Source organism: Onychostruthus taczanowskii, unplaced genomic scaffold (genome assembly GCF_017590055.1).
Source record: "Onychostruthus taczanowskii isolate IOZ18803 unplaced genomic scaffold, ASM1759005v1 scaffold19, whole genome shotgun sequence".
Classification (NCBI taxonomy): Eukaryota; Metazoa; Chordata; class Aves; order Passeriformes; family Passeridae; genus Onychostruthus; species Onychostruthus taczanowskii.
The window spans coordinates 4,054,041-4,075,968 of record NW_024499128.1 but is presented as its reverse complement, the minus strand read 5'-3'; the positions used below and the strand labels follow the sequence as shown (position 1 = coordinate 4,075,968).

General features: G+C 38.2%; 1 protein-coding gene across 4 annotated transcripts in view; it reads right to left on the bottom strand.

The window, feature by feature from the left end:
* Positions 1-21,907, bottom strand: part of PARN (poly(A)-specific ribonuclease) — a 44,866-nt gene extending 22,959 nt beyond the window's left edge. For 2 of the 4 annotated variants that reach the window (XM_041401360.1, XM_041401363.1), the window contains exons 1-19: positions 21,764-21,907; positions 21,400-21,477; positions 20,460-20,539; positions 20,011-20,078; positions 19,836-19,917; positions 19,118-19,178; positions 18,335-18,500; positions 18,057-18,122; positions 17,246-17,284; positions 15,417-15,459; positions 14,702-14,782; positions 12,871-12,927; positions 11,968-12,045; positions 10,837-10,880; positions 10,307-10,349; positions 8,524-8,599; positions 7,337-7,447; positions 7,182-7,251; positions 820-875 (exon numbers count right to left, since the gene is read on the bottom strand). In XM_041401360.1, the coding sequence (XP_041257294.1) occupies positions 820-875; positions 7,182-7,251; positions 7,337-7,447; positions 8,524-8,599; positions 10,307-10,349; positions 10,837-10,880; positions 11,968-12,045; positions 12,871-12,927; positions 14,702-14,782; positions 15,417-15,459; positions 17,246-17,284; positions 18,057-18,122; positions 18,335-18,500; positions 19,118-19,178; positions 19,836-19,917; positions 20,011-20,078; positions 20,460-20,539; positions 21,400-21,477; positions 21,764-21,905 (1,441 nt within the window). In that variant the 5' untranslated portion in view covers positions 21,906-21,907. The remainder of the gene's footprint in view (positions 1-819; positions 876-7,181; positions 7,252-7,336; positions 7,448-8,523; positions 8,600-10,306; positions 10,350-10,836; positions 10,881-11,967; positions 12,046-12,870; positions 12,928-14,701; positions 14,783-15,416; positions 15,460-17,245; positions 17,285-18,056; positions 18,123-18,334; positions 18,501-19,117; positions 19,179-19,835; positions 19,918-20,010; positions 20,079-20,459; positions 20,540-21,399; positions 21,478-21,763) is intronic. The other 2 variants (XM_041401362.1, XM_041401361.1) reach the window with 2 other exon arrangements.
* Positions 21,908-21,928: the final 21 nt, after the last annotated feature.

Genomic DNA, 21,928 nt, shown 5'->3' with positions numbered 1-21,928 from the left:
CTCCGGTCTGAGCTTTCCGATGCAAGGAGTGGAAAATGTGGCCACATCAGTACTGCTCCCAAATGGGTATAATTTTCAAGACAGTGTGTACCTGACTCCTCAATATAAAATTAAGCTTTTATCTCATCAAGGACCAGACTGACCTCCAAGGCTTCACATTTTCCATAGTCAAGGCATCAGTGGGAACCCTCATCCAAAGTTTTCCCCCTCAAAATGAAACATCCCATAACAGCAAAGACATTTACATTAATAGAATCTATTTTAATTTAAATCTATTATCAACTAATTACAGTTCCAGGTCTGTAAACTGAAATAACCAGAAAGGTAAAAATGTTTTAAGTAGTACTTCTTCATTATCATAATCCCATGTGGCAAAAGAATTTTTAGGCTGAAGTTCAGGAGAGGTACTACTGCACGGCCAGAACCATTTGCTACTCACTAGTTCTGTATTTACTGCTGGGGTGAGAGGACAGTGTTAAAATCCCACTTTTTATGTGATATGCTACATAAGAATAGTTACCCAAAATAACAATAAAGCTGTTAATTTCAAACTCTCTCATTTAGTAACATTAACTTGATTTGTCCTTGTCAGCCCCCTTTATCATGCAGATTCTCTGGTCAAAGTTGAAGAATTTCTGGGTTTACTATTTTGTTAAAGGGAAACAAGGGAACAGACATATTTAAATCATTCCATAAGTAGCTAATAACCTAAACACAGCTGAAATCCTTGCTTTAAATATACATAATTAATCTTTACACTTCCTTCTCCAGGAAGTGTGTCAGAATGGTACTACTTTATCAACGAGAGAAGCTACTTACAGTCTGGTCCTTCCAAATTGAGATATGGTATGTCCATTACTCTCATAAGAAATAGCCTAGAAGCAAAATGGAAAAGAACCATTAGCAAATTTCTGCCTGAAGACCTTTTCCTTTTAATAGTTTTTTTACATGTTTCTTCTAAAGATGCCTAATTAACCATCCCAAACTTATCCTAAGGTATGTTAAAACGAAACAGACCCTCTAAGCCCAATCTCTTATCTAATAACCAGATTCAAAAGTTACTTGCATCATGCCAGGAATTTTACTTATTCAAGAAAACAAGGGCAAAAAAAGCCCAATTTGTTACTGCTGAAAACAGTAAGGACAAGTGGGGAAGGAACATTTAACAAGTGGCAGCTTTATGCAGTAAGAGCCCCTTGCACAGTGGGTAGTGCAAATGCTGCCATCATTCTATAATCACATAAATCTCCCCATTTTCTGAGCACTTCAACATGCTTTAGACAGAATGGATCTTAAAACCCTAAACTGCAAAAGCCATCATGACTTCTTTAGAGATAACTGCATTGAGTCTTTCCCTCTTTAACATGTATCTGAAGAGTTTCTCAGAACATTCAAGAAATGCTTTCAATAAAAGCTCTTACTCAGCTCTGAAAACTATTTCCTTCCCAAGTAAGATGAACATCTTAAAGTCCTGTCATAGGTACAGATGACACATTGATGGTACAAAACATTTGCTGTTTATAGTCACTGGAAGGCTAAAATAAATAACTTTTTCATCATAACTTTAAAAAGCTTCTAAAATGCTTATCAGATTGCAGTTCAGCATTCAACTAAGTACTGACTGATGAAAACAGCTGAGTTTTTTAAGTATACAGACTGTTCTGTAATTCCCTAGAGATTCTTTATATCACACCACGCTCACTAGTAGTTCCTAAGAGTTTGAGTATCATGCCCTTATAATTCCCTCTATCGCTGGTAAGTCTACTGGAATGCACTTGTTCACTAGGTTTTGCTACAAACAGGAGAAAGAAAAAAACCCCAAACACTGGGGTAAAATGCACTGTGTGGCAGGTTCACATGTGAGCCACAGGGTGTGAGAACTGGCACCAGCTGTGCCACACACTGTCCCACCTAAGTTGTCTTCTGAGTCTCAGGAAAGGTACAGTCTAACATGCACTGCATCCCCCTGAGCACTGCAGCACCTACAAGGAACTTTATCAGTAAAAATTACAAACATCTGTATCAATTAACTTCAGAAACTTCACCCGTTCCAGCACAGCACAAGTAATGAAGACATTCTACAAGGAAGCCAGAGTTTCTTTGCATGTTTAGCCTTAGGTGCCACCCTCCTGTGGTTTTGGCTTCAACACAGCTGTCTGTCTAAAGTGGACAGGAGTGGCTCCACCAAGAAAACAAGGAGGCACAGGGATCCCATCACAAGGGTATCTTTTATGGAATTAAAGGAAGGGGGAAGCAAAGAGGGAGCATGGGATACATCCTCCAAGGAGCAACAGAAGGGATGGGACTACTTTCCAAGTCTGCTGGAAGACACTGGGCAGGATCATAGCACCATAACAGGGCACCCAGCTGGGCAGAAAAGAACTGGGATCTGTGCTCGGCCAGTAAGCTGGACTGCAGACTGCCAAAAGAGGCTCGATTTATTACATATGATTTGTGCTCACATCTTCATCTGAAATGTCAGTGTCACTGTTGGTAAGAGATACAGCCCTCTTCAGACCCCAGTGCAGAGGATAAGCACAGCTAAATACAGTTTTTCTACTGGTCAGTAAAAGCAGTTCAGTCTTTCCTGGATACAGGACATCCATCATCCATGCCAGGACAGCAAAAGTGGGAGGTTTTATTAAAAAAACCAAACCAAAACAAAAAAAGCAAAACCAAAAACCCAAACAAAAAAAATACCAAAAGGTAGGTTTGTTTTAAGTTGACTTATCTGAACAAACTTTTGCCAAGTTTTCAAAAATCTACTACTTTTTAAAGCACTGAAATAGTAAGTTTTGTAGGTTTTCATAAAAATAAAGATGAAGTCTACTAAAAACACAACAAAAACTTCTGGAGAGAAGACTATTTAAGCTTCCCTCCCGCAGGTTTAATCATATTGAGGAAAACAATACAGTACCAAACCACAAGAACAGACCTGTACAAAAAATAACACATATACCTGAAATTAATTAGCATCAGTTTTTTATTCCCTGAGACAAATCCTACATTTATTTGTTTGGCCAAACAATTATGTCACTAAACAGCACATACACAAACACACATACTCCCTGTAGTCTAAATACTGATTTTAGTATTAAGTGCACTTCAGGTGTGTAACAGAAGTAACTGCATCTTGCAGCACTAACTTACTCCACATGGATTATGAACACTGAGCTCCAACATAATCCATTCTTAAGTATTCATAACTGTGGTTCTAGGATTCCTCATCTATCTGCAGAATTTAAATTTAAATTAATAAGACTTTTCTGTATGACAGCTTGATTCATGAAGTTGTGAGTTAGTGTTGTGAAAATCAGTGTCATAGCCATTTTTTTTAAAAGCTAAGCAGACCAAGCTAAAAAATGTTATTTCCTACACTGTTTAGGGACTACAGCTAGATCACACAGTCAGAGGACAGAGATCCATTTCTCAGTAAGACCTATGAGGTATTTTGAGGAACTTGGAAAACAATTGTTTCTGTGTCAAGTCAAATAAAATGAGGAGAGGAAGGCCATCATTGTGCCAGTCACAGCAGTGCATCAATATTCTCAAGGACTCAACACTGTTCCTCTGCACTGAGCTAGGATGAAAGTTTTCACAGCTGTGTGGTGAACTGTGCAGAGAAACTAATCGAGCTGGAAAAAGAAAAGGGATTTTTTTTAAACCCAGCTCAGCTTATAAATCCAGGTTACTTCAGCCACACATGGCTGCAAGCACAAGAACAGCAACTGTTTACTCCTACAGAGAGAATGGGAAACTACTGGTCAAACTGCACAAAGGCACACCCATCTCCTTTTGCAGTAATTTTGCAAAGAAAAATAAATTAATATAGAAAAGCTGAGGGATTTCCAATATATGCCAGAGAACACAGCTCCCTATGAGAAACTTTCTACAAATACAGCACAAACCCAAGTGATTTGCATGGATTTTGGTTTCTGGTATCCATTTTATAAAAACATTTCTAAGCTAATTTCTATTTCTACAGTCCATGGTGCTTTTCATGTCAATAAAACATGGTGTTCTCATTTCTCTACACCTCTTCCACCCCCTGCCTCCAGCTACATCAAAAGAATAAACAGCATTCAAACAACCCAAGGAGATAGAAAAGAACATTGTCTTTAGAAGTTTGTGAAGGGCTTGCGGGTGGAGGCAGGAAGACACGGAAGAGCCATTACTCTAAACCAGTCAAAAAATTTCAAACCAACTTGAAAGTATATGAGACAATAACAATATCCAAATTATACACATGAGAGTTTAGATACTGCAATAAAGAGTCCCATCATCTCAACTCATAAATGTTCATTGGGGATTACTCACAGCAGACAAACAGGATTTCTCAAAGACGTTGTATATACAATAAAGCATAAAGATTGCAGAAATGCATCTCTGGAATTCCTATCTTATTGAGCTGTTTATCATATAACTTACTGCATTATGCCTAGAAGAGCCTAACAGCCCTAAGGGAAAGTCTGTTTTTAATCAGTTCCCCTCTTACAAAAGCCCTAAAACTAAAGATTTTACCTACATTCATCAATAATCTATATGAACATTAATGTACATCCTGGCTGTCATTCTTGAACAGCCAGCCAGGAAGTTCCCTAATATTCCTGACATAATGAAACACATCAAAATTACTCTTAAAAAAAGTATTACCTTCATTTGAAAGCTAAGTTCATAAAAATCAAAGCTTGATTCTTTACATTTTAAATGTACCAATTTAAATCACATTAGTGACAAACCCATTAAAACAGGAAACATTTCCAAAGTCCCAGCAATGCCGTGAAAGTTTAATCACTAAACTGTAGTTAAATATTAACATCTAATATACAGATATCTTGAAATTAAGACTTTATAAGCAACCCAAAGAATCATGGTCTGTTTTAAAGAACATTTTCAAGACTGTATAATAGTTCAAACTGAGAACACTGCTTCTAAATAGTTGCCTTACACTAAACTCATCTGCTTAGCTTCTTTCAGGAAAAACTTGTGACACAAGGTGTAACTTGCATTTGTTTATCTTACAGTTTGCATGTTGTAGTTTGTGTTTTGCTTGAAGAATATGACTACAGCAAAAAGGAAAAGGTTTCCTTGTTCTGACTGCTGCCCACAGGATCAGATAGAACTTCTGGAGGAAGGAGGAAGACAGCTTTTTTCTCACCAGCAGGAAGAGAGGATGCTCAGCTAGGGAAAGAGTCTAGACCACAAACTAGAGACTAGGTGTAGCAGGAAGCTGGCTTGCAGCCCAGAGCATACCTGCCAAAGCAACACACTCACTAAGGGACCTTTAGGGAACTTGGAACTGCAGAGCCCTGGATGCTACTACAGGTGCTAAAACCACCACATGCTGCAGACAGACCTGCAAGGACTGACTGAACAGAGCAAAAGACTTGCTCATTTACACACCCCACAGCTCTGACTTCTGACACTGTACTTGAACATTCTTTATTTAGGAAAAAAAAAAAAAAACCAAAAAAAAAAAAAGAGTGACTTATTCTAGTTTGTCAGTTTTACATTATAGGAGAAAGAAAACTAGCTTGACAAATACAGGCCTTGGTCTGCTCACTGTAAGAAAAGGTGAGAGAGTCTCACCTCTAGGCTCTGACTTGGGTGATGTGGCAGATGTTAGTTAGAATATGGCAAAGCTTCTAAAATCATGTGAAAGTAAGACATGGCAAGTCTTCCAAGTTTCCATGATTTAAAAATAATACATAGCTTTTCTGAAACAAGAAGCTACAAGTTCTCAATAATGGCAGAATGGACAAACATTCTTTTCTTACAAAGAGTAATTTTCAGTTCTTGCTTAAAAAATAAAAAAAGGCAGCTGTGCTCCCTACAGCTTGTTAACTCTTCCTTTCTTTACAGTCAGGCAGTTAACCCTGAAGCCAGAACAGACACAGCAGGCTTCCTCTCACTTACTCTCACAACTTTGAAATGTCACTCCTAGAGGAATGTCACATTTCAAGTACACAATTAATTTGAAAAGCTTAAATTGAATGTACTGTTCTGACAGCTCTAGAAGTTGCTGTTTGTACTTGTAGCAAATAGGCATTTCTAGGAAGAATTTTGGTTAATGATTGAAAAATTAATCTGCTCAATTGGCACTTACTACTTGGCATGTGTGTTGGTGTTCCTGAAAACAACCTAGTGATAAATCCCATCCTAAAATGAAATTGTGCTGATCAATTCTATCTTCACTTTCACATTCAAACCAAGCAGTCAGTGTGGGTCCATGTTTCACCTAGGGAATATTTGTAGCATCTGCAAAAAATATATGGACTTATTGGCTCACATGTCTCAGTGTCAAGAGAATCACATAACTGATGTTACTATAATGATAGGATTTTCATAACAATGAAAGGCAAAAGTCATTGATTACCGTGATTTTCTCATTTGTGTGGGCCATCTGAAGCTAAAATAATTAATTTTGCCAACTGTTGTATTACAGGTTTGAAAGGATGGAATTTCTCCTGAATTTAAACAGACAGGGTAAGCAAAAGAATCTTTTTAATTTCAACTCCTTTTCCTTTATGTGACAGATTGCAGCATCTTTAGAAGTTTCCTAAGGTAAAATCGACAGATTAATTGCATAAAGGATTGACTCTGTGCACAAAGGATTCTAGATTCCCCAAGTCTTACTTGACTTTGTTCAAGGAGTTTGCAAGAAGATCCAATTCAAAAGCAAAATACTGCTCATAGCATCATCCCATAAATCATACATGCATATTTCTTATGCCATCTTAAAAATGGGTTACCTGACAATGTTAATACCAATGCTTTGTGTTATTTGGACTGACATTACCGTAGGGATATTTTAGTTTTTCCAGACTGCTGAGCACTCTCAGTTTTCATTATCACCAGTTACTGGGGGTCCCATAACATAAACAGCACCTGACCAGTTTTTCTTCAGTTCACCACTTCCAAAGCTTACTCCAGAAATAATGGCAAGCCCCTTAAAGCAGTCCAGGTACTTTCACAGGTCAGCACAAAGTAAACCATCCTCCTCAAAAGAAAAGCTATTTACTTCATAGCCTCTCCAGCACTACCAGCATGAATCAGAAAGCCAAAAAAACTTCAGTTTAAAGAAAAATGCAGTCAGCTATTGATTCCACAGCTAGAGGTAGATCTGCTGAAGCTCTTTTTGTACTTCCTTGTTTTAGCAGGTTTTTTATACAACTACTTACTTGTTAAAAAAAGGTTCAATGAGTTTTGATCTAGCAGACACATGGTTTTTCGGAGGACTGAGGAATGAACCTGATGAATGAAGAATAAATTCAGTATGTAATAAGCAAACACAGAGAGCACCAGGAAGAAGGTTTGGAAAAGATTTCACATGTACCTAGGAAATTAGCCATGGAAATGAAGCACAGTCCAGTAATGTAAGCATCATATCCTGCTTCGTGGAGTTGTTCAGATGCTGTATTGTAACTTGGAAATCCTTCTGCACTTTCTGAGGGGAAAAAGACAATTATAAATACACTATCAGAGAAGATAAAGATAGTCCTGTATGCTTACCCACAGGCTAATTTTGTCAGAGCATAACATCAGTTTACAAAACTTTCAGAACCTCTGACTTTTCTTAAGTTCTTAAAAAAGCAGTTTTGTTTGGCATTGTAAAATAAGAATAGGTTCATAAGATGGAAAGCCTTTCCCATTAAAAAGCCCTTAATTCCCAGACCTACTCAGCCAAAATGGAGTACTAATTGTAAAACAGTGACAGCAGAATTCCCACAAAGATTATCCTTTTTCCTGACTTGCATTTAAGAGAACAGTACAATTAAAAACTTTATTATTAACCAGATAGATAGTCAGATTTTTCAAGATATTTAAATGAAGATTAAACGGAGTGATTTGAAGATTTCTTTACTGACAAATGCACTTGGTGTTTATGCTCTGCACATTCAGCAATGTAAAAAAGTACTGCTCATCTTGATTTTGATCAAGCATTGAAACCTTCCCTTTCAACATACCCCACTCTACAGTATTGCTCTCCCTTTTCTAAATCAGCAGCTTAAGAAAAATTCCAGAACCTTGAGCTAAGCATCCCCTTGGATTAAATATCCTTCTGTTCACCTCAAAGCAAAAACCCCTTTTTCCTACTAAAAGAACTTTAGTGATTTCTAGAACACACACACACACAACTGGTCACTGCTATGTAAGTTTTCTCAGTTTTGTTTGTCCAAGTGCCTCCTGGAGTGCTCTGGCTTTGATCTAAAGGACAATCACCACATGAAAGTTTTAAACAAATTTCAAATTAATCCCCAAAAATCAACCTAAAAGAAAAAAATAAATCCATCATTAGAAGATGATGAAGCTGCTGTTCACTGAACTCATCATTCTTTTACTGTCTAGATTCCTATTAAGTTCCAGGCATACTTCTAAATATAATTGCACTGTATGTACAGTGCCCTCATTTAAAGTCCCTTCATCAAAACACAGAGTATTAGTAGGGGAATTTATATTTCATACCAAGAACAAAAATAATCAAAACATTTCAGAAATAAGAGCATTTTGATATATCCTCACCAACTTTAGGAGGGCTGAATGGAACCTCTTTTAAACGCTTTTCCAGTTCTGCAAGCGATGTATTATTAATGATCTCCTGCAAGAAAAGCCATCATTAATTGCTAATGCCAAGCACATTTTCCCTGGAAACTGAAATCAAACAGGATCAAATGAGTATTTACTGCTGCCACCTGGTGTTCTCTAAGGATCTACACATAGCCCTATTTCAAACTAATGCACCAGAGGTGTGTCAAGACAAATTCAGTTACCTTGCCTCACTTGCATCACAATGAGTCTCAAGCATTTATTAATGCTGCTTAGAATTATTGAGAGATTATGCCAAAGTAACATTTCTATTTGAATCTGGCTTCATGCAGGGTACATGTGGCAAGGGAAGAGGCAGCACAAACAGCAGGGCAAATATTCTAAATACTGGTCATAATGGTTGAAAGGCATTCAAGGTGAGTATTGTGTGCTTGCTGACTGGACATTCTTGCATAGTTTTACAATGTAAATACTGCTGATTTAAAGTAATACAGAGACTGTGAAAGAAGTCTGACGATCAGAAAGTTGCTCCTACACGACAACTTAGTTGAGTAGCATCAGTGAATCTGCTGATGAATTATATGCATTAAATGAAGAGCCACCAAGAGATATTATTAATATTAATTATGTATTCATATATATTAATTCCTTACTGAAGTTCTTAATCAAATATATGTTGTCAGTCAGTACAATGGAAACATGCACAATCAATAGCCAGAGAAAGCAAAACATCTCACACAATCTTGCTTAAAGTTGTCTGAGATCTATGAGGACCAGATTTCCTTTGGTTCTCAATCAAGCTTAGCTTTTTACGCTCATCAGGTCTGAAGACTGAAAAGTTATCAAGAACTAAGCACAATGAACAAGCTCAAATGATGCATTAATTTGGTATCCCAAAAGCAGTGTTTCATAACAGGCTAAAAACCCAAGCATCTGCTGCAGAATTACAAATATCAACATAGCTGTACCAAACATAAAACTTGTGGAGGTTTCTTACTTTTCAGAATGCCAAAGCCTCTATTCTTACCACAGCAGTGTGCAACACAAACCTGACAATACCTACAAGTGTATTTAATAGCACTTCTTTATGCAATGCTCTGGAGTCACAGAGCTATGCACAAAGAGAGATGCTGCTTCCTCAGCATGTTTTTTAATTAATTCAAGGGCACATGGGAAAACAAGAGCTTATGAACACTTATCTCAATACTTCTTTAGAGGAATAAAACTCATGCTGTAAGAGATTTTAAGAGAAACCTGTAATTTTTTTCCTCCTGCTGACTACCCACTGAGCAAAGGCCACAAGAGAACCTAATGATGATAAAGCGTTTTTCCAGACAAATCTAAGTCAGCATTCACAGTACTCTAAGGCTTTGAATATACAAGCAGCTATCCAGATCCTATTTGTTCATGAACAGCACTTTTTTATCTCCTGAGGGAACATGCTACTTAACAAGAAGAAAATAATCTACTAATCACATTTTACCTAGCAAAAACTCTGCATATTTTGCAATATGTTACCAAGTTACCATAAAGCTTCAAACAAAAGTGACAAAAGTCACTAGTAGGAAAGTAAAAATTTGCATTCTATAAATTCTGTAAGTTTAGATAAGGGGTAAAGAAAAATCATCCATCTACAGTAAAAGGAGCATCACAGAAAATATTATTGGACATCTTTCTCTACAAAGAAGTATCATTTGTTTCAATATACATGTATTAATGCAATTTTGTAACTTCAAATCATTCTATAATATCAACTTACCTTAAAAGGTTGTGTACTTGCCATCAGTTTAGTATCCAGTAACCTAGCAACAAAATAAGAGCTAAATAGGTTGAAACAGAAGAATGACCATTTTGCCAAATCCTCAAAAAATGTTTCACTGTATTGGTGGGGAAACAGCAGATACACCCTACTGAAAATTACTGTTGGATTTGGAACAGCCAAAACATTTCTTGGCTTTGTTCAGCATGAAAAAGGACAGCAACCAAGGCACAGCAAGAGCCGCAAACAACTAGCTGCAAATAAATCTTGTTCCAAATGAAGTGTAGATTCAAAACACCAAACATCATGCCAAACCCAGGGGAATAGCAAGGGTGCATCTTTTGCCAAGAAGTGAACCAACAACACTGCTTTTCTGAGAAAAAGCTGTTGAAAATTACTTTAACAATTGTATTTATCTAACTTGATCCAAATTTGTTTTCCAGTAACAGCTAGGGTACAGGGCTAGGACAAAAAACATCAGCTTGCTACAACTGTACTGAAATGGTTGAAAGTTTGAACTAAGAACTTACCGGGGAAAGACACAAGACGTGACTTCCTTGAACTCACTTAGGTCCTAATTTAACATTAAAGCGGAAGATAAAATCCAAGTCAGTGAACTGTTTACAGTCTTGGAGGACAGAGAGCAGTAGCTACAATCATCCAAAAACCTCTAAAAGTGAGCTACAGTAACTGAATTCTAACTTTAAGAGATGTATTTGTCAGCACTATCATAGACACCACCTGCAATTACACACAGCTACAGACTACGTATTTCTGATTTGTCTGTCATTAGTAATAAAATGTTCTCTCACTGCCAACACCTTGTCCTATTTTAGACCCTAGGCTAGCTCTAATTCCAGCCCAGTTAACAGTTCTTAAGTGTTCCCAGCATTTTGTATTTCAATGGAACATAAGCAGTCACTCCAGGTATGCAGGGACTGCCTCCAGGTTTAGATCTGCCAAGAGTCAAAATACAGGATCCTCTGACAGTTGCTTACACTCCAACAACATCCAAACTGGTCCCAAACCTCTTTTTCCCATCTTATGATCAAGTCTTTCCCCAAACACCATGTGAGCCATCCTTCCAATGTGACCTTTGGCTTCCTCAGACAGTGGTTTTGGTGCCAATACACTGCTTAGTTTAACTGAATAGTCCAGTCATTAACTGCCAGACAGCCCTGCAGCAGTCAAAGTGTGCTCCCTCCCATTATTCTGACATTATACCTCTTCACCTCAGTGAACATCATCCTGCTACAAGACTGCTTATTATTTTAGAAAGTGTACTATAGTATTTAAAACCACACATTCCCATTTTGTAAACTACAAAGGAGAAAACGCCATGTAATTGTGCTGAAGCTCAACACCAGTATCTTATAACACATCAGTCAGTTAAATATACCTGACATAAGCAAAAACCACTATTCTACTATCTGATTGAATCTTTTAAAAATGCAAAGGAGAACAATCCAACTAAACTTTCTACACAAATATTTATGACAATAAGGTAGTAGCCCAGAAGTACCAAACAGATTTTTCTAAAATACTTTTCTACACTTGTTCACAGGCTGACCAATTCTTCCATTCAGAACAAAGTGTGGAGATAATACCAAAATACATTAAGGCATTTATTCAATTATCTGAACACTCAAAAGATTACTTACATCAGGTAGGGGGCAATAGAACTGATGTATGGTGTGCATAACATCCAGCAGCATGTTGTGCCCAATAACAAGCTTGCCCTGTGAAAATAACATTAAATGTCTGTTACAAATTTCCAGTCCTGGCCATGGCAAAGGGCATGTGTGAAAACCCCACCCCAGATGCCAGCCAAAGGCACATGGGAACAAGTACACATCAATCCTCTCCATTTGCTCTCTGCCTGCCCCACAGACTCCTCCATTCTCCCAGAGCAGGCACTCCTTTTTCCTCTATTCCCACCCATTTATCACAGGCTTTCACAGCAGCTTCATATGTTGAGAAGATGCACTAGAACAGCTACTTACAACTTGGTTTCCAAATGTAATCTGTTTAAAATTGAAGTCAAGGCATTTCTCCATCCATTAACTTTTAATTTACTTCTACAACAACACACAATATATTCCTTATGGTTGTAACATACAATAGTTATCAAGGGCAAGGTCTGGCTTCTCAAGCTCTTTGAAAAAGCTCAACCAGTTTTTTAAATGTTAATTTTGATTCATTTGACAAGATAACAGTCCTTCTTTGAGAACCTTTAACTGCCAAGAAAAAAAAAAAAAAAAAGGAAAAAAAAACTCCAATATCTTTTCAGAACAGAGGAAAAAAAACCCACCAAAGCTTATTTACGTAAGAGCCCTAAGAAATTGCTATTCTTGACTCTTACAGATAGTAAGATTCTCCACATCATTCTTTAGTTTGAGCTTACTCAACCTACTACACTCAACCACTGTAAAATATGAAACAACCTAAGCTTAAAATGTCACTTTAACTTGTATTTCATCTTCTCCTCCAAAATGTAACAGCAAAAGAACCCTTTCTTTGAATGACTTACAAACAAAGGTAGGTTAAAAATCACATTAACTTACAGAATTAGCAATGGCATGAACAACTCTGGAAAATCCTACAGCATCATTCAATTCTTCCTGTAAGCAAAGATTCTGACATTAGTGAGACAAATACAAATACTGCCACAACTGTATCTGCAAACTGCCAGATGCCCCCAGTTCGCCTCAAACTGTTTCTCAGACATAGCCAAGAACAGACCATGAAGGAAATGTCAATATTTGGAAGACACAAGAGGTTAAAGCAGGATGCAGCTCACAGAATTTCCATTTTATATGTAGCTCTAGTTCACTGTCAAGTAGGATGAGTGGCAAGATGCTGTCCTGGGCTGCCCCTGGACAGAAGCCAACTGCCCTTTGCTCACTCCCCTACCCGAAATTCAAAGGCAGACAATAAGATTTGTGGATAAGGATAATGAGAGCCCATCCCCTCCAGCCTCCTTGCTTTTGAGGGAGGGTGGGAGGGAAAGCCTTGACACTGTGCAAGTGCTGTTCAGCAGCAGACAAAACATATGGATGGTATCACTGGTGTTTTAGCACAAAGCAAAGCACAGTAAAACACAGGCTGCTACAAAGAAGGATAACTTCTCCCCAGCCAAAGCAGCAACAGCTGCAGTCAGCTCATTGTCAGCACATGCCTCCAATAGTGCTCAGCAGCTGTGACACTGCAAACAGCTCAGAAGGTATTAAAATTAACCTACATATTTTCAGCTATACTTTTAACATGTATTGTTACATATGCAACTGGTTGAATCCTGACTGTCACTCCTATTAAATCAGACCATTCTTTTATGCTACCACAGACTGAGGAAGAAACATACTTCAAGGAGAAACATCAAAGTATGCGACTCATATTATATAACACTGTAGTCATATAAAATGACTTTTGATTAATTTGGGGGGTTCTGACTACAGCACAAACTGTTCTGTAACAGATTTTTCTTTCTCAGGTCCAGAAGAACAATTTCTGCCTTGTGTTATCTGTCTTTATTCAATCAGAACTAAAATTCAATAAAAACATTCACTGTTACTTTAGTTCAGCTCTGAATGCTGCTAGTTTGAGCAATACCCCCACTAAAAACCCTACTGAAGTAGTAAATTGCTCCCGACCTGCCTTCTAGAACAAGAGATTTCATATTACTTAACGTCTCTTTAGATTCTCTTTCCCTCTTAAAAGGCTTTCTGCATAGAAGTATTATTTGCTCCACCCAAACTGATTTTATCTTGATATATAAAAGCACAAATCATAAGAGTTTGATTAGGAACTCTCACAATTCAAATCTTATGACCTCCTGAAATTTGCATCACTCAGTAAGCAAGATACAAAGTTTAATAAAGAGTGGGAGTGTCTGAATACCAGGTGTGACCTCCCGGTCAGCCTGTTACCACAGCAGCAGTGTACAGTGTGGTTCTATCAAGAAATAACACATTCATTGTACTGGACACTAACCCAGCCAAGCAAGAGCAAGCAAGCTTTGTAAGAGAAGGGGAGACTGTGAATCCAAACCATGTAACAACTTGCTCGAGAATTTCTGCAAGAAACTGATGTTTCCTCTTACTGCGACAAACTTCTGTGAGTGTGGAGATTCATACATGGAGGTGGTCACTACTCCAGAATACTCATTCAGTATTCCACAAATTCTGATTTTTAAAAAAATGTTAGAGTGCCTTGCAACTCTTCTTGCTCTGTTGCAAGGTCTAAGTTATCTGGTAGAATTTAGAAAAATTCAGCCAGCCACAGCAAACTAAAGGGAAACAACAACAAACCCTGTGCTGCATTTTTGCATTGCTGAATGAAGTTGGAGATTCTCACCCTTCCTCTCTCACATAAACTAATGGAATTGAATTTATTTACCTGTTCTTTTTCTTGTTTCTGCTGCTCTCTTCTTTTTCGTTCCTCTTCATCTACCTTAGTAATAACAATATATCTCTCCTTCTAAAACAAAAAATGTATAGTTTGAGGAATGACTCTGAGAAGTTCAGATTGAAGGCTGCTGCAAGTTTCTGTAAATTTACATTGTAAAGAAAACGTTCATACCTCAGCAGCAGTTACCTGGCAACACAGCTGTTTCTATTGTAGGCACCACATTATCACCTACTCCCAGAAGCCTATTTTAGAAAGCTCTATTTGATTCATCCACCAAACGTAGTTTTTCCTGAACCCTCTTTTTACTTCTCAAGAAAGATTATCAGCATTTCCTTGTAAATAGTTTGTTTCAAATACCTTTTGAAGCAGAGATCTATGCTGGGAAGTGAGGACACAGCATGTGATGCTGCTGGTTTTCCTCTGAGATCACAACCTGCTTTTCACTAATACTGAACATCAGATCCACTGTATTTCAAAACACCTTTTAGTACCATTTAAAAAGTAATATTAAGCCACAAAAATACACACCCACACTCCATATGTTGGTCAGATAGAAACTAGTTCATTGTATTTCATTTTAAATGCTTTGAATTTGCATAAAAAAGCTCAAGTTAGATCTAAAACTCAGGAGAGATGGTGAAACTGAGAAATACAATTTCCTTTGAACAGAACAAACGTTAGAGGCAGTAACAGGCCTGGTTACCTTATCTGACTCCAGAGTTTCCACGTGGATGCCTTTTGGATACCTACATCGAAACAAATGAAAAGTAAATATGAATAGTTATTCACTTGGCATTTAGCATATTGAAACCACAACAGTAATTTAGTAATTTCATGTTTCATTATTTCTATAAGACTTGGGTGTAAAAGAACTATTACAAGCTTCTTTTTAATTTTAATAATGCAAGCTTTGAAGCAATAGGCTAGTTTAACTGGCCTCCTTACATTGCCTAACAGTAACTGGCACTTACACAACTTCCCATGCTATTGTTGTGGGACCTGTAATTTCTTATTTTGTGATATTAAGTAAACATCATCTAGACATTTCATCACAATCCAGAATCTTTGCTTTCAAGAAATCCAAAACAAGAATGCTCTCATTTACTTGCAACCCCAAGACAGCATCTCTTTAATACATCACTTATTTGAGGACTTATTAACAACCCTGAACTTTCTGCTACCAGTAGATTTTAGTAGGAATTATTAACTCAAATGTCATCACCTCTGCTACAGGGTTGCATCACACCATTACAATCACATTTAATTTCCGAAATAACACCATACACAGAGCCATAGAGCATCCAGCTGATAGCAAAAAAAGTATTGCCTTTTCCTGCTTAACCAGTAGCAATTAGTCTCATAATCTCATTATAATAAACTAACCACAGCTGTGCAACCACTTCAGAACCAGCAAGTTTCCTTGTCCTCTGGCTACTCCTAAAATTAGTACTGGAGAGCACACTCCAAAGGACCGTTGTCTCCTTTTCACCCTGACTCCTCACACAGTTTTCAGCCTCCATTGCATTTACAAGCTGCCTCATGCCACAAACCTTGGATGCATCAAAACACTGATGCACAAGAGACTATTTCAATAGAGAAAACGACCTGTGAAGAGGTCAGGACACAAGGGCAATCAATAACTTCAGTCTTCTGCTTTAATTAGCTCCATGCTACTTTCACAGCTTGGCTTTCTCTCTCCAATACACACATACAGTGTACACAGCTGTACTCTTGTAAAGCAACACTGCTGAATGTTAGAAATACACAAGAACACATTCTTCCATCCACTGAGAGAAGATGCAAGGATAAGTACCAGAAAAGCATAAAACTACATGCTACAGGAAGCTACAGACATGTTAAAAAAATGACACTGAAAAGTTGTTGAAAACACGTCTGCTTTTTTTTCAGATTAGTTCTTGAGCTCACTTCTTGAGATTCCATTTTCTAGAGAGAAGCTTTATTTTATCTGCTTCCAGTGTAAGTAAGAGAATGCCAGATTCAGCTGCAACACTGAATTAACTAAACTTATAAAAAAAGACTTGCACATTTTCCACATCTTACTACTGCAGTCAGAACAGTGAAAATCTTACTCTAAAGCCTTGGCAATATACTAAGGCAATATACTAATTTATCACAAGTGCTTATGTGCTTGGCATCCAACAGAAAACTCTAACCATACCAGTACCTACTACAGAACTACTATTTTTTCAGGTAAAGCCCACAATCTGTATAAGCACATGCACTTTCTGCTCACCAAATCCTAGCATGCTGCATTTGTTACATAATTCTAGGCTCTGCCGTTCTATTCAGAGATTTTACATAGGATAAAACAAACACTAAGCTTTAATATCTAAATTAATCATCACAAATAAGTTTAATGTAATTCATCTTCAGAACATTACAGAAGTCTTCTTTTAAAGGGAAAAATAAATTCTAGATCAATCACGTCACGGTTAAGTAGATATATCTTACCCAGATTTCTTATCAAAAACACTAAAAATATACAGTAAGGCAGTATTACCAGTAACTTACTTCCAGCTCAAGGTCTGATAAATTAATTTCCTTTGAAATCTAAAACCAAAAGACAATCGTGTTACTAATAATCCTTTTACAGAGTACCTCCTAGGAATGATTTCCAGTTTAAGCTGACTCTAAGTGTTCATTCGTAGAAAGATTTTTAAAGCAAGAGTCACTGCTAGCAGAACTATTGGCTAGGAAGAGATTTACTGAATTCTGATGTTCAGCTGCCAAACTGGAAAGGCATTTACACTATGTTTTAAAGTTACCCACATTATCTTCTCATCAGAGAGTATTCTGCAGTCATGATGACTCAATAAAGACACAGTGATGGTGCCTTATCGCCAGCTTCACCATTTTCTACTAAATTAGTTTTTTAAAAAAAAATTAAATAATCATACTCTCCAAATATCTAGTTTCCAAAGCTAAATAGAATTTTGGGAAGGAAACCTACTAAAAACAGTCACACACTGCCAACTGTGAACAACCAATAGCTCAATAGATTGGCAAAGTTTCTTTAAAAAATGCATCTCCAAGGCCTATGGATCACTTCAGCAGTAAGAAAAGGCAGCTCACACATACAAAACATTTATTGACTATACTTAAATATTTTGCCACTACACGCAGCTCAAAAGAAGAAGTTACAGCTCAAAATAAATTACAACACCCGCATACATTACCATGTATTCTCAACATTCAAAAATTAGTCAAATGAAGATTTTGCTACAGTTAACCCAAGTAAACATATTCTTCCCTGTCACTCCCCTAATTCTATATGATCAAACTAAAAAAAATTTTTAGAAGAAATGCAATTTCAGAAACTGACCCTGTACATGGCTCCAGTTCCAAACTTTCACTTTCTTCATTCTTTAATAAGTCTTCTATCTGATCCCTAGAAGAAACAGATTATTTGCTTCTGTATCTACTATTTTATTTTTTGGAAGTTTACAGCTCTCTCCAAAAGACAAGAAAATGCTTCATAACAAAAAGAGCAGCATTTTACAAACAGTGAAATAATAGACATGGCTTCAACGTGTGAAAATATCACTTCTGTTCACATTTTGGTTTTAACAACATCAGAGGATATTAAACAGTGTTACTTACACTATTTTCTCTACAAATTTTTTCTGGTCTTCAGGAATTGTTACAGGGCACTTTGTGGAATTAGGAGAAATGTATGACAGAGATCCTGCACCATTGGCTTGAGAACGTTTTTCATCATACTGTTCCCTTAGCTGTCTCTCTTCTTCCTGATTTAAATATGGAATTCCTAACAAAGAAAGTAAAAGCTCATCATAATTAGAGACTAATTAGGGATGCATGGGGGTTCAAGCATTGCCTCTGTTACACCTGCAGGCTGGAAGCAAACCCTTCCCTTTCAGTGACCTGCTGTAGATGTGTGTCTGTCCAGCCTCCCAGCACGTGCCAGGTTAGCTGGTACCACTGCTCTACAGAGCCCCAGCACTGCAGATCACCACCACTGAAGTCCTGAGCACTGCTCTCCTTGCTCTGTGCATCACCAAGAACAGAGGGCAGCAGCCCCAATCACAGTGCACTGGGATCCCTTTCCTAGGCCTTCCTGCTGATGTATTACACAGCTCCACACCTTGTTACTCATTCACGCTTTGCCTCCATACAAAAAAAACCAACCAAGCTCTCATGTCAGTAGGAATTCTGTTCTGCTGAACTACGCAATGAATTCTTGGAAAGGGAGTGAGTTATCATCAGCACAACAGCAGACTAGACAAGAATAATTCAAGAACTTCATTACATGTTAAGACAGTATCACAGATGGCAGCCTTTTTTCTTTTGCAGAAAACAATGAAAGGTGTCATCACAAATTTTGCAGACATTAAAAGAAATTGAAAACAAACCAAAACAACTCACCGTTGCGAAAAACTTTATTAAAATCAAATCCTTGGTTTGCTAAAAAATCTATACTTGAACTCTGCAACAAGAGAAAAAGGCTTTACAGTTGGCAAAAGTAGCTGTGGCATCAGTTCAGTCATTTTCACACTTGTTAAGAAATTATACAAAGTGGAAAGCCAAGAACAACCAAGTCTGTGACCCTAAAGAAGCCACTGAGAGTTTAGGCTCTGCTACTTTTCTTATTGATTTTCAACTTCCATAAGGTACAAGAACGATGAATATGGTAAAGGATAAAGATGAAAGAACAAACTATGTGGAGAGAGGAAACTAAAGAAAGCAAAATGTAATTCAGGACAACAAATCTGAGACCCGAAAAATGTTGGCAATAGCCTAGGAAGCAGTGAAAGTAGGATAAGCAGATGAGAATAAAGGATTAAAAAAGCAAGGAAACTGGAAGTTCAATGAGAAGAGGGGAAAAAACCAGAATCATCTTGCCAAGTTTGGAACATTATTTCAAATTCCAGAAATCACACAATGTAATGCATAACAAGAATTAAAAACTGAAGTCAAGCATATTCCCTTACAGTTCCCATTTTTGGGATTGCTCTTAACTGATGCTTACTTATTCTATAAGAAACAAACCCCAACCCAGAAACTTACATTTTTCTACCTTTTAAGCTCAAGTTTGTTTCAGGCATACCTTAACCAAATAAAATTAAACTGTTCTTCTACTAACCTGACAGACAAACTTGACATCTGGTGAATTTCTGTTAAAGGGTTTCGGAAAAATATAGAAATTAAATGACTTCATTATATACCTGTAGAAAAGATGAGTTACATGTCAATACACCTTATCAGTATTACTTAGAAAATCCTCAGTTAAGAAAACAAGAAATAAGAGAATAACGTACTTTTCTTCTGTGTCATCATATTTAAAAGTGCAAAGGCCAAACTGAAAGAGCAAAAAATCCATGGAATGCTGTAAAAGAAAGGAAAATTTTGCATGAGAATAAAACATGCACACATTTAAAGATTACCAGGTTGCACACATTTAAAGATTACCAGGTTGCAGCCACATATGATTTCTCTCCATTTCAAAATTAAGCAAAGTGAATCTTCTTAACCAATGTTTGTTTCCCTGGTAATTTGAAAGTAAACACACCAGAGTTTTTCTGCTAGTCTTCATCCCCATTTAATCATCTTACTCTTGGCCCAAGATGACTTTAGTATGCGCTTCCATTCCACAAAGAGACAAGAACTGAGGGAAGTTCCATCTCTCTTTCCTCCTGTTGGTCACACAAACAAGATGCTGCACCAAAAGCAGCTTCAGTTTTCATTTTGGTCCATGTAAACACTTTACCTTTTTAAGTTTCTGATACCTTTCTTCTGGAGTGTCAAAGCCATTTGTTAATGCACTAACTGAAGGCCCATCACTGATCCCTGAAAAAGTAGAACATATTTTGCTTCGGGTAAGCTTTTCAAAATTAATCACAGCAAAGAACCGGCAATTTGAGAAAAAGGCTTTCACTTAAAGTATGCATTACAATTATTTAATTTGAGAAAAATACTACTGCAATAAGCCACTCATTTTAATAAGGGGGTTCTAGAAGTAAAATTGTTCTGCAAAAGCTCTTGTCATTCTGGCTCCTATTCAACATGTCAGTAGCAGGCCAAGACCTACCAGTACTCTAATGTAAATGGGCTTTACAACACAATGCAGGATCAAAGAAAAACTAAAAATGGGAAGTGTTGCCCAGAGATTGATTGAATAACTTGGTCACCTTAAGCAATACGCAACAACTGTGCTTCCACAAACACCACACGTAACAAAACCTAGTCTCACAGGTGAACCGAACTCTACATCCCAAAAGTGAAGTACCTACTAAAGCATCTCTCTGCTGCACATACCCTCAGGGTTTCACAAGCACACAGGTTCTTAGCGCTGCCTTTCCTTGTCCAAACACTTGCAGGATCTGCCTCACTTAATCCCAATCCATAGCTTTCATGGCATATATAACACCTTCTGGTTTTTTTACCTTGAACTGCAACAATTATCAGTTGTCACGTAGAAAGATTATTGTGGGAGCACAAGCAGCATTCACATGACATGTATCTTTAACCAAAGCCTTGCTATCGCACACGTAACAAGTGGTTTGACGACTCTGCGGTAGCCTCAGCTTTAGCTTTTTCAAGCCAACCCTGAGATACATCACAGGAGCGAACTCGGGCACCGAGGTCAAACCAACCCCCCCCTCAGAGACTGCCAACAGTTCACAATGACAAAACAGGTGCAACTGTACCTGAAAACTCTCCATCGATGGCCAGGAAGTCCGACTCTTCAATGGCTTCATACACTTTGTTTAGATTATCCTTAAAATCTACGGGTAAAGGGTTAAAACACACTTGAGACTACAAACGACATCCTCCGGCAGCCCGGCGCCCCTCGGGCGGGCAGGGCCTGCCCGTCGCCCCCTCAGCCTCGGGGCCGCGCCTCCCCTCTCAGGGCTGCGCCTCATGGGTGAGCGGGGCAATGGGGACCCCTTCGCCATGAAGGAGAGGCTGAGGCCGGAGGGGCCGCCAGCCCAGGGCGGGGACGCCGGGACACCGAGACAGCTTAGCGCCAGAGGCGCAGAGCTCAGGACGCAGGGCCGGGTGGTCACTCACTGCTCCTGATCACCTCCATCCCTCGCCCCCGCCCGCCAGAGCTCGCTCCGGCACCGCCCGCCGCCGCCGCCGCCGCCGAGCGCTTCCGGGGCCGCCCCGCGCGCCGCACGTGAGCGCGCACGTGAGCCCGGGCAGCCGCCATTTCCTACCGGGGCGGAGCCCTCA